Below are 12905 nucleotides of genomic sequence, written 5' to 3'. Positions count from 1 at the left end.
CCACAAAGTGTTCACCTATCTCAGAGGTATCTGTAGGTCCAGAATAGATAGGTTTTATTTAAAGGAGGAAGCTGTCTCTTCAGCAGTGTCTGTTGTTGAGGTGGAATTCTCCGACCACTGTTTCATTTTATTTTCTCTGAATGTCACAGAGACCCTCCGGATGGGAAGAGGCTTTTAGAGGCTCAATTTGTCTCTCTAGGAAGAAGCAGACATAAGACAGCCCTTTGAGGATTTTCTTCAGAGCCAGGTACCCTTACTGAATCTTTGTAGTAGTAAGTCAAAGTGGTGGGAGATGTTCAAGAAAAGGGTGGCGAGATTCTTCCGCCAGCTCTCAAGCCTCAGGAGTCTGAGCAGGTACCGCCTGTATCAGGGTCTGAGGAGGAAACTCAAGCATCTTGTCTCAAATGGAGGTAGTCACGAGATCTCCAGAGTGAAATCTTTGCTTATGAGGTGTCAGTACGATAGACATGCATCTTTGGTTTATGAGAGGGATTACGGGAAGTACCGCTCGCTCGACCCGTACAGAAACTGCAAGGTGTCAGTGAACAGTAAAGTGGTTACCGGACTTGTCGACACTGTGGGGTCCCAGAGGCGATCCAGATCAGGGATCCTGGAGGTTGTCAGATCCTTCTACTCGCACCTCTTGGGGAAGAGGGATCTTGATTGGAATGAGATGATTGCTTTCCTGGCTGAAGCCATCCCTGAACCAGGGGTAGACCCCTCTCTTGACAGAGATGATCAGGGAAGAGGAAGTTAAGTTGGTGATTGTTGGCTTGCCCCCCCCCCCCAAAAAAAAAAAAAAAAATCACCTGGTCCAGATGGCTTAACATCCGAGTTCTATAAGACCTTTAAGAACGCTTTGGTTCCCCTCTTGACTGAGGTATTCAATGAGTGTCTTTCCTTGGGCCCTCTGCCAAAGTCAATGAGGAGGTCTGCTCTGATCATCTTGTCAAAGGGTAAGGACCCATATTGCATTGACAACTGGCGTTCCATAGCGCTTCTCAATGGAGACAGGAGGGGTCTGCTGTTTAATCGGCTGGTGAAAATTGCACCCCGACCCCTTTCGGAGGCCCAGCATTGCTCTGTTCCAGGCCGCAGCCCATTTAGTGTTGTGCTCTGTGTCCAAGAGGCAGTGGAGCAGGTTAGGGCTGGTCACTGGAAGGGGTACATGCTGTCACTGGACCAGGCAAAAGAGTTTGGTCGGGTTAATCACGGTTTGCTCTTCTGAGATATGGCTTGCCGGGGGGGGGTTGTTGATTGGCTTAAGACCTTGTACGGTGGGTCAGAGTTTCCTGCTTGTGAATGGTTGGATTGGCAGCTCTTTTGAGGTTGGATCTGGTGTTCGCCAGGGTTGTCCCTTGAGCCACTGCTGTACGTGTTTGCGATTGTCCCACTTCTTAGGAGGATGTAGCATGGACCGTTGGCCGGGATTGGGAAGGACCGGGCAGCACCGGAAGCCACTATGAGGGTGGTGGCGTATGCCGATGATGTCACTGTTAGATCGCTACTGGGAGGCATCCGGGTCCAAGATCAACCAGGATAAGTGTGAGAGTCTCTGGCTGGGAGGAGGAGATCCTAGGTTTGATCTCTTGGACACTCTTCCAGGTCCCAAAGTCTCTGCAAAAGTCTTTGGCATTGAATTTGGCCCAGGGTATTACCCCAAATAAAATTGGAACAGCAGGCTAGAGATTGCCACTTAGAAAGTGAACCAATGGAAGGGTTGGCCTTTGACCCTAAGGAAAAGGGTAAACCTGATCAAAACTTACCTGCTCCCTTTACTGACTCGGATCTACAGTTTGTTCTTCCAACTCTTATGGGGGAATAGACTGAACCTGGTCAAGAGGAGACTAGGAGGGTTGGGTATGGTCAACCCCGTGGTATACCTTGTGGATACCTTCATTAAGATTAAGATTGCAAACCTCTGGAAAGAGAGGGCTCTTCTGTGGGTATTCTCATGTAGGGGATGGTTTCAGCCTTTCTTCCAGCAATGGGAGGGCAAATGAAGGATCTTCGCACACTGCATGGTCATCTTCTGGCTTACGCTACCTTGGTTCTGAAGGTAATTTGCCGATGGGGTCTGGGAATGTAGGAGATCAGGACTCTCCCAAGAAAACTCCTTGACAATAGGGTTCTGTTGAACCCATTTTCAGAGGCCTCTGGTGCTCATAGTTTGCCCAAGTCGGGATCTTGGGGTGGGTTTGCATGTTCTGAATTCTATCAGGATCCCCTCGAAGTTTTGGGACTTGGCTTGGCGCTGCTTCCATGGGAACCTGTGTGTGAGGGACAATCTCAAGTGTAAGAGCTCTGAGGATAGGAACTGTACTCGGGAGCATTGTGGTACCGTGCTGGAAAGCATGGACCACTTCCTGCTTCGTTGTCCCTTCAACACAGGTCTACAACAGGGTGTGCGCCTCCATTGGCTGGTCCCGGCTGGCCGGTCTCTCCTATGTGGAATGGGCCTATGGAGCATTCGGAGACCTTGGTGGTTGGGACCGCTGCACCTTATTTCTAGTTAGCGCAGTGGTTAGGTATCACACGTGGAACACACGGTGCTTAGTATCGACGCAACGGAAAGTCCTCCCAGTGGACGATGTGTTTAGGACCATACTCAGTGACCTGGTGAAGGTGCACTCTCTGGAGTATGAGAGGCTGGGCACACGTAGGGCCGCTCTCCTCTGGAGGGGCTTTTCTTTTAGTGTGCCATAGTCAGGTCATTTCCTTTCCTGGTGGTGGGTTTTTGTTTTGATTGATCAGTATACAGTGATGTAGGGCTGCAGGCACCGAACTTAGGCTTTTTGGTTATTGTAGTGCGTGCTGCTGTATATATTGTATATAGGGATATAGATTTGGGTGTAGGTGTTAGGTTGGGAGGTGGGAAAAGGGGGAGGTGGGTTTATCTTGTGGGACTATAGCCCCCTTCGCACATAGTGAGATCGCTAGCGATATCGCTAAAGCGTCACCGATTTCGTGACGCAATACCTCCGACCCGACTCCCCGCTGGATATCGCTGATCACGCGAGATCGGCCTGGTCCATTTCTCATCGTCGGCTTCATGCTGGCGCCGACGAGCGACTCCATGGACGCGGGCAGAAGACGTCAACCTCGCTGCGTGTGACAAGTAAGTGATGACCCCCGACCGCTGCTGCATCGCTAGTGAGATCTGCCTGTTGGGCAGCTCAATAGTGACCATTTAGCGATGCACCAGCGATCCTGACCGGGTCGTATCGTTGTCGGGATCGCTGGTGCATCGCTAAATGTAACGGGTCCTTATGGGACACTGGGGTGTTTCGAGGAAAACTGGCACTGCCTGATCTGGCCTATGGACGTTGGACATGGACTGAGGCATGAGATGCAGGAGTGTGGGGTGGTGAATAGCTTAGTATTGTATACATTTGTATAGTTTTTTCTTTTTAAATAAAATAACCACAAAGTATGTATATAGTTTTGTTTGCTGTTGTTTATTTTATTTGTTGTTTTTTCTATTTCTTTGTTATTAGTTTGTTTGGTGATCGGACCAGAAGGTGTTAGTTATTATTAGTTATTATTCTGTATAATAGGTGTGACAGGAGAGAATGAGTGGCTGGACCAGTGTTCATTATACAGATTATTTTTTCTGGCTGATATTTTCGTTTTGTTTCTGTTATTATTATTGTTATGTTTTTTTATTTTTATAATAAAAGATCTACAGGATGTAACTCAGGATCAGTACTGTAATGCATGTACACAGTGACTGCACCAGAAGAAAAGAATAGTGAGTGCAGCTCTGGAGTATAATACAGGATGTAACTCAGGATCAGTACAGGATCAGTAATGTAATGCAAGTACACAGTGACTGTACCAGCAGAATACTGAGTGCAGCTCTGGAGTATAATACAGGATGTAACTCAGGATCAGTACAGGATCAGTAATGTAATGTATGTACACAGTGACTGCACCAGCAGAATAGTGAGTGCAGCTCTGGAGTATAATACAGGATGTAACTCAGGATCAGTACAGGATCAGTAATGTAATGTATGTACACAGTGTCTGTACGAGCAGAATAGTGAGTGCAGCTCTGGAGTATAAAACAGGATGTAACTCAAGATCAGTAATGTAATGTATGTATACAGTGACTGCACCAGCAGAAAAGTGAGTGCAACTCTGGAGTATAATACAGGATGTAACTCAGGATCAGTACAGGATCTGTAATGTAATGTATGTACACAGTGACTGCACCAGCAGAATAGTGAGTGCAGCTCTGGAGTATAATACAGGATGTAACTCAGGATCAGTACAGGATCAGTAATGTAATGTATGTACACAGTGTCTGTACGAGCAGAATAGTGAGTGCAGCTCTGGAGTATAAAACAGGATGTAACTCAAGATCAGTAATGTAATGTATGTACACAGTGACTGCACCAGCAGAATAGTGAGTGCAGCTCTGGAGTATAATACAGGATGTAACTCAGGATCAGTAATGTAATGTATGTATACAGTGACTGCACCAGCAGAAAAGTGAGTGCAACTCTGGAGTATAATACAGGATGTAACTCAGGATCAGTACAGGATCAGTAATGTAATGTATGTACACAGTGACTGCACCAGCAGAATAGTGAGTGCAGCTCTGGAGTATAATACAGGATAAGTAATGTATGCACGCAGGAGTTTTCCAGTGACTACTCCCAACCTATCCAGGTGATTGCTGCTATCAATCACCGGCCTCAGTAGTAATGCGTCCATTAATATATATGTTTCCCCCTTGATTCAATTTTTTTTAAGTCAGAAGACACGGTGCTCATAGATGGACAAGCCCAGTAAGTTCCTATCCCCACCTACCACGAGCCCTGTGACACTCATGTACTTACTGTCGTGTATCTTTCAAATGTATAATTCCCCATGTCAGAATCGTCGTCTGAGAGACACTCCAGGGTCACGTCATCGCCCTCTAGTACGGGCTCCTTCGGCCCGGAGATGGTCAGTCTGGCATGGGCTGAAAGACACAAAGACGCCTCTGTTAGCATCAATGCATTATTATCAGAAACAAGGCTGACATTCGCCGTTTTACAAGTAGAAGATTATAAAGTGTTCCTGGTTTCATTTTTAAGTCCAAAATTCTATGTGGATCATTTAAGATGTCGATATTGGGGTCTGAGACCCATTTTTCTGGCACCGAGCTACATTAGGCCGTGTGCACACGATGCAGATTTGCAGCGGATCCGCAGCGGATTTTACTGCGCAGAAACGTTGCATTTCTGCATTGTGATGTACAGTAGCCTTAAAATCAATGTAAAAAAAAAAACGCTGTGCAGACGCTGCGGATTTTTCCGCGCGGTTTTCCTGCGGTACAAAATCCGCAGCATGTTACTTCTTTTGTGCGGTTTTCCATCTCCCCTGTCACCAAATCCGCAGGGGGAAAACCGCAGTGGAAAACCGCACAAAAACCGCATGAAAAATTGAAGAAATCCACAGGAAAAATGCAGGTCATTTGACCTGCGGATTTCTTCCATTCTGCGCGGAAAAATACGCAGGGCCAAAAAGTCCGTCTGCACTCAGCCTAATACAATTGTGGCTTCCTGCCTCCACCACCAGGGGGCGCTCACGGCATAGAGATTTATACTCCTCTTTATGGTGAAGGGGCTCCGTCAGGCTCCCCATTCTCACTGGTAAAATGGGTTGTTGCTTCTGCAGCTATATATGCCTGTGTATCCGGCGGAGCTGTGTACCGAGGACGGAAGAGGACTGCTGTAGGATCAGTGGAACCGTCCTTTGTCCAGACTGCGCTTTTATTTATGGCAGATCTATAGGATACGTTGGGCTGCTGACCTTTTTTCATCCCAGCACTAATGACTCCTGACTGCCGTGCTACCTGTCAGCGGATGATGAAAGCGGCGGCGGTGGCGGATTTAGTCGCCGTCCTCTCTGCAGACAATATCAGTCACAGTGGGATCTTCTCATGTTCACGGTGACTTACATGCCTGGTAATATTATCGTCCCCGGAGGGGGCCGCGGCCCGGCGGGGGTCTTTCGCACCTTCTGTAGATCAAGTGATGAGGTGGAATTAAAGAGAACAGAACTAGTCTGATGTCGGCTCTTTGTAGGTGGAGGATTAGCTCGCGGGACGCAAAAGGAAATTTACTATGAGAAGGAGACTTCAAATAAATGGCACTGGCCTGAAAGGGACGTCTCATCCAGGGCGGCTGATGTTCTCAGCCCTCACTTTACACCACAAGCTGTTAATATTAGTATTTTTCCCCATATTATGACCCTCTATTAAAAGACAAATGCGATTTTCACATTGGCCACTAGGACTGTTTTGTAATCCGGAAGTTTTCAGCAGTCTCATTATCATCAGAGGCAGGATGACACTGATAGGTAATATGCAGCTGATAGAGGATGCACCAGTCACAATAGGAGATAGAAACATTTTTGGGTACTCTTGTAATATCTGGACCCCACACAGTCTGTTGCCAGGTAAGACCTCCCTGACCAGCAGAGAACTATGGACTGCTGATATCATCTAACTCCTATGCAGTTCAGACCCGATGGGGGCATCCTTGTACCCAATATGGAACAGTGAAGAGAGACTGTTTTTTTTACAGTCCCACATGCTGGGTACCACCTCTAGAATAGGGTCTGAACCTCAAGAAAGTCCACGTAAAAGGATCTGGGACCAAGAGTCATGATCACTAGAAGGACTCACCCACTGGCTATGTCCCTCCGTTTGCCTTACTTTCACTGTCTGGACCTCAGGGGTGGAGCTATTGATGGCTCCACCCAGGTGGATCAGACATGTCCAGTTCTGCACACCTGGTAGCGTCCAAACTGGTCAACGCAGCTCCCTCCTGTGAAAGGTTTTCATACCAAACATCTGGTGCGAGAACCCGGCGGATTATGGATAGTACCCATTCCTGTTTACAGTCAGAGGCTGAAAACGACTACAGATGTATGACTTCTCACAGCTGGGGTTTTGTTACAATTTTATCTAGGGACCATTTTTGGAAGGTTCATTGTAAATAGGCTGCCAACCATCGATAAAACCAATGAGATGAGCGTCCTGTCCAATCAGGATCATAAATGAGCACCGATCAGTTGACATGTAGCCGATCTGCTAGTGTGAACACTCCCTAGGTCAGGAAGATGAGCTATTGTTATAGAAGAGGAAACGAGGGCACGTGACGAGGCCAGACGGAGCCTGGCATAAACAGGAAGACACATGACATCACACAGGGGCACGCCCAACCCCAGCAGATGATCACCGGAGAAAACACACAGAGCACTCCCCACATCCGGGCTGCAGACCCTCCGGGGCGATTTAAAGGGGAATTAGTCGCCCTTTATATTAGATACGCCATACAAATGCCAAAATGATCCCCCCAGCTAGGGGGCGCTGCGACTCACTAAAAACAACCTCAGGTCACATGACTTTACCTTGAACTGGGGGGGGGAATTCAGCCTCTTACCCTCCCAAGCCCTGTGAAGAGAGAAGAAAGCTGACAACTACAGGAGGCGGGACATGTCAGCACCTTAGCTGTTGTCACTTTTTAACTCCCTCCTCCCCAGGGTTTTTCCAATGTTATAAAGTTACCTCTGTCCAGAGGCCCCCATAGATCCTAAAAATGGAACCCACAAATCGTACTCCGCAGAGCCCCAATTTCTGGGTTCCTTAGCCCCATTCTTGGGAATGATGGGGATCCCAGCAGTTGGACCACCCACATCAGTAAGTCCTATAGATCTTGGGAATGATCCTCTAAAACTGCCACTGCATGCAAATTATACATGAAGAGTCACAGAGGCGGAGTCAGTCTATTGAACAATCATGCCAGCCAGCCCATTTTTCACTTGCCACCTCTTTGGCCTGTCCAGTATTGCCCCAGATGCCGCCAGAGCAGAAGGGGCCTGTTGGTGTGACTATTTGGGAGAGGCACCTCCATGTTAGAATTCGATCCCCCCTAGGAGGCGCCGAGATGCACCGGGTATGAGGTGAGACCGACTTATATACTTGCCCCTTCCAATGAGCAGAATTTCGGGGCAAATTCCCCTAAAGGGCGTTTTACTTGATGCCCCGGGAAGCAAAAAGTCTAGAAGTCTCCGTGGGGCGTATGTCATTCACGAGGACAAGGCTCCAGTGCCCCCACTAGGGGATGTTAGGACCCCTCCTGGATTTCTGGGGGTGGGGAATCTCCCACAAGACACTTCAGAGACACTACACAGATATGGGACCGGGCAGCACACAGAATCTCTGACCCCCCTCACTTAAAGGGACACAAGAACTTCTTATCACTGGAACACCCCTTTAAGACTGTTATATAGTGAAAGACCCCAATTAATAAGTGATCAGTTTCCCTTCAACACTACCCTGATCACATCTCAACAGTGTAAGATGACGTCATCAGAAATCATACGTCACCATCAACACTTACAAAAGTTTTCTAAGGACTTTTAAAACGTTTCTGAGCTCGTCTCCTTCTCACCTGCAGGGCTGGATATGGCGCAGAGCAGAGCCAGGAAGGTCGCACACACTGCCGATCTCATGTTGGTGGAGTCTGCCGTGAGATTACACTGTCCACTTCCCGGAACACGCAGGGAAAATTCACCAAGTTCTCAGACTCCTCCCGACCAATGGGAGCGCGGACAGAGAGGCGCGTCACTTGTCACCAGGCAGATCTGTCCAGGACGCCTTGCGCGGTCGGTGCTCATTTTCTTCATGAGAGAAACGGGTTGTAGGGGATTTTGTGAAAATGTTCACCTTTTTTTTCTGGCTGTTGTTTGCCTTTCTACATGAGGACATTCGTTTAACCCCTTCAGCACTGGCAATTTTTCAGAGTCATTTTTCAAGAGTCATAACTTTTTTTAAAAATATTTTATTAATTTATTTTTAAAATTAGTTTAAGTCGCCGTTTTCTTATTTTCCTGTGGATTGAGCCATGTGACCCCCACTGTCGAATGATTGCCCCAATACGAGTGGCTGGAGTGGGCCGCACGGCGCGGTCACCTCTCCATTCTTGGCGACATGAATCTAGTGGAAGTCGGGACTCAGATCTGTCAGACGTGTCTTGTGGGTGTGACGTAAAGGTCTGAGATGGGAATAAGCCCCGCACGTCTGGAACTGAAGGCCATAAGATCCTAATACACATTAAAGGTATAAGAAGCCACCAAGGCCAAACAACTGATGCAGGGGCGGACACGGACTGTAGTGGGCCCCTGTGCAAGAAATGTCCCCCCGTCCTTCATAGGGCAACAAAGTTACGTAAACATATAGATAGGTAATATATAGGCACCCCCGTTTCCCTTTGTTTCATAATGCTCTCCCCTACTTTTGGCATAGTGCTTCTCACCACCCTATGTGGCTCTCCAGTTTATGCTGCTTCTCCTATGTAGGCCGCCCGATTCATGTTCCCCCCCCCCCCCCCATGAGCCGTCCCATTCATGACCAGCCAAGCATCTCCCCCAGGGCCCCCCCCCCCATTCATGAGCAGTCATGCTTCTCCCCAGGGCCCCCCCCATTCATGAGCAGCCATGCTTCTCCCCAGGGCCCCCCCATTCATGAGCAGCCAAGACCATGCTTCCCTTCTTCCCAGGCCAGGGGCCCCCCATTCATGAGCAGCCAGGCCATAATGCTTCAGTTCTCCCCCAGGACGGAGCCCCCCAAAATCAGGCCTGCCATGTTCAGTTCTCTCCCACCCCAGGAGCCCCCCAAAATCATGCCTGCCCCTCAGTCCCAGTTTCTCAGTCCTGCTCAGCTCTGGTAGTACTCTCACCTGGAGCAGGCAGGGCAGGCCAGACCAAGAGGATCCATCCATTCCATACTGTCCAGTGTCCGCACTCCGCACATTCCTGAACTGCTGCAGCATATGGGCAGGGTTGCCACTAGGAATTTCGGGGCCCCATACTGGGAAAATTTTCGAGGCCCCCGTAAGACTCCACCCCAGCCCCACCTCCATACTTCAAACTGTCCACAATCCCACCGCCCTCTCTTGGAAAACTCCACTTCTCACCAATCACACATTAACAGTTCCCATCACCAGATCACACATATAGCCGGCAGATTTTTTTTTCCGCCAAAATATTTTTTAAGCCGCCATCACAACACTGTAGACACTTTTGGCCAAGCTCTACTCTACTGTAACCTATTAAATATTTGTTAAAATATGCAATACAATTTAGGTACATTTGTGTTTATTTTTCAATTTTTAAAATGACCATTAATATAACATACAATGGAAAAATACCACCGCACCATGACCAGACACAATATTACCACCACATAGTGACCTATAATTAATACCACATACAAGGAAGAAATACCGCCACACCAGGACCAGACTATATATTACTACTACAGTGACCGCATAATATCACATACAAGGAACAAATACCACCGCACCATGACCAGACCAAATATTACCACCATAAAGTGACCAAATAATAGCACATACAAGGGACAAATACCGCAACACCATGTCCACACCACATATTACCACCACATAGTGACTGAATACTACAATACTGATCAGTAATAAAAAAACAATACTATCGCCATAAGTGCCATTATACACAGGGGATCTGTATTTACTATCCAGTGTCTGTGTACTGGTAATACAGTGATTAATGACATTATACACAGGAGCTCTGTATATAACGTACAGGTAATACAGTGATCACTGGTGACATTATACACAGGACCTCTGTATATAGTATACAGTGTATAGTGTCAGTGTACAGGTAACACACTAACTCACCAGTGACGTCTCTAGGTAAAGTCCTTCATCCTTGCTTTTCATCTTTCATCCAGCACAGATCGCCATCACGTCTTCCAGCCAGGGCTCATCTCTGCAGGAAATAACACAGTTATCTAGAGCTCCACTTGCAGAACACATTACTTATTTTTTTCCCAACTTCTACATTACATCACATGAAGAAAAAAAGGCAACATAGTATCACTCTACACAGTAACAGGACTGCCCCCCCATTTAAAACAGTATACTCAAAAACTAGAATAAACACATCACTGCAGTAATACTATCCTTTAATTAGCCCCTATGGTAATAATATCCCCCATCCTGGCCCCTGTGTGTCTCATTCCTGGCTTCAGCCATATGTTCTCCCATCCCACCCTCATGAGTATCCATTGTGCCCCATATGATCTCCCCATCTGTCTCCATCATATTCATCCTGCCCCATGATACTGCTCCATCTGTCTCCAATCCTGCCCTATGTCTTCATTTTGCCCTGTTTCCAAGCATGCACCTTGTGTCTTTCATCCTGCCCCCTTTGTCTCCAATCATGCCCCTGTGTCTGCAACCATGCCCCCTGCACCTGCAATCCTGCCATGTCTTTCATCCTGCCCCCTTTGTCTCCAATCATGCCCCCTGTACCTGCAATCCTGCCCGTGTCTCCAGTCCTTCCCCCGTGTCTCCAGTCCTGCCCCCGTGTCTCCAATCATGCCCCTTGTGTCTGCCATCCTGCCCCCAGTGTCTGCAATCCTGCCCCCTGTATCTCCAATCCTGCCCCCTTGTTCGCCAATCCTGCCCCCTGTATCCAATCCTGCCCCCAATCCTGCCCCAATGTTTCCATCCTGCCCCCAATGTCTCCAATCCTGCCCCGTCTCCATCTTGCCCCCAATGTCTCCAATCCTGCCCCCAATGTCTCCAATCCTGACCTGTCTCCATCTTGCCCCCAATGTCTCCAATCCTGCCCCGTCTACATTCTGCCCCCATCTCCAATCCTGCCCAGTCTCCAATCCTGCCCAGTCTCCAATCCTGCCCCATCCTGTCCCGTCTCCAATCCTGCCCCATCTCCATCTTGCCCCCAATGTCTCCAATCCTGCCCCCAATATCGCCATACTGCCCCATCTCCATCCTGCCCCCAATGTCTCCAATCCTGCCACAATGTCTCCAATCCTGCCCAAGTCTCCAATCCTGCCCCATTTCCATCCTGCCTCGTCTCCAACCTGCCCCCAATGTCTCCATCCTGCCCCCAATGTCTCCATCCTGTCCCATCTCCATCCTGCCCCATCTCCACCCTACCCCCAATGTCTCCAATCATGCCCCGTCTCCAATCCTGCCCCGTCTCCATCCTGCCCCCATCTCCATCCTGCCCCCAATGTCTCCAATCCTGCCCCGTCTCCAATCCTGCCCCCATCTCCATCCTGACCTTGCCTCCAATCCTGCCCCATCTCCATCCTGCCCTGTCTCCATCCTAACCCCAATGTCTCCAATCCTGCCCGTCTCCATCTTGCCTCCCCCCTGTCTCCAATCTGCCCTGGCAGGATGGAGACACATGGTCCATGTGTCTCCATCCTGCGTGGAAACATAATAATTCAATAAAAAAAAAAGAAACTTTCTTCTTACCTGGCCCCGCTCGCTCCTGTGTGAGCTGAAGGACCTGTGGTGATGTCATCGTCATGTGAACAGGGGGCGGAGCTGATCAATGGTGAAGGCCTGTGATCAGCTCCGCCCCCTGATCACATGGCGATGACGTCACCACAGGTCCTCCAATGCTTCGGCGGTGCTCTCCTCTCCTCCTGCGCTCCACATGGCTAATTTGAAAATTGAATAATTAGTCTGACTGACCTGGGGCAAGTGGTGGTACCAGAGAGCCGATCCCAGCTGGGTCCTTCTCTCCCCTCCCCGAGGTGAGCGAAGTTGACACCCCCTTCCCCTGTGCGATTCGTCACAAGGAGTGTCACGATTCCTCTACTCAGAGTGTCTGGGACTCTGTGATGGACAGCTCTGTCATCCTATCCTGTACTGGGGAGTACTGAGCTGTCGGTGATTAACCGCTCGGCTGACCTATCTGATATTCCGTTGCTGACCTTGGAACCATTTTCAGACTACCCATTTGTTATTGCCCCTTTGCATCTGATATTCCGTTGCTGACCTTTGGACCGTGTTCAGACTATTGTTTGTTATTGCCCCTCTGCATCT

General features: G+C 48.6%; 1 protein-coding gene across 1 annotated transcript in view; it reads right to left on the bottom strand.

Moving 5' to 3' along the window:
- Window positions 1–8586, bottom strand: part of LOC141085373 (basal cell adhesion molecule-like) — a 36852-nt gene extending 28266 nt beyond the window's left edge. The window contains exons 1-2 of the mRNA XM_073570670.1: window positions 8451–8586; window positions 4845–4969 (exon numbers count right to left, since the gene is read on the bottom strand). Of these exons, the coding sequence (XP_073426771.1) occupies window positions 4845–4969; window positions 8451–8511 (186 nt within the window). The 5' untranslated portion in view covers window positions 8512–8586. The remainder of the gene's footprint in view (window positions 1–4844; window positions 4970–8450) is intronic.
- Between the last annotated feature and the right edge of the window lie 4319 nt (window positions 8587–12905).

The sequence above is a fragment of the Dendrobates tinctorius genome, unplaced genomic scaffold, assembly GCF_039654945.1.
Source record: "Dendrobates tinctorius isolate UK_male_01 unplaced genomic scaffold, ASM3965494v1 ptg000028l, whole genome shotgun sequence".
Lineage (NCBI taxonomy): Eukaryota > Metazoa > Chordata > Amphibia > Anura > Dendrobatidae > Dendrobates > Dendrobates tinctorius.
Note: the sequence above shows the minus strand (reverse complement) of the source record. Positions and strands in the feature narration are given on the sequence as shown.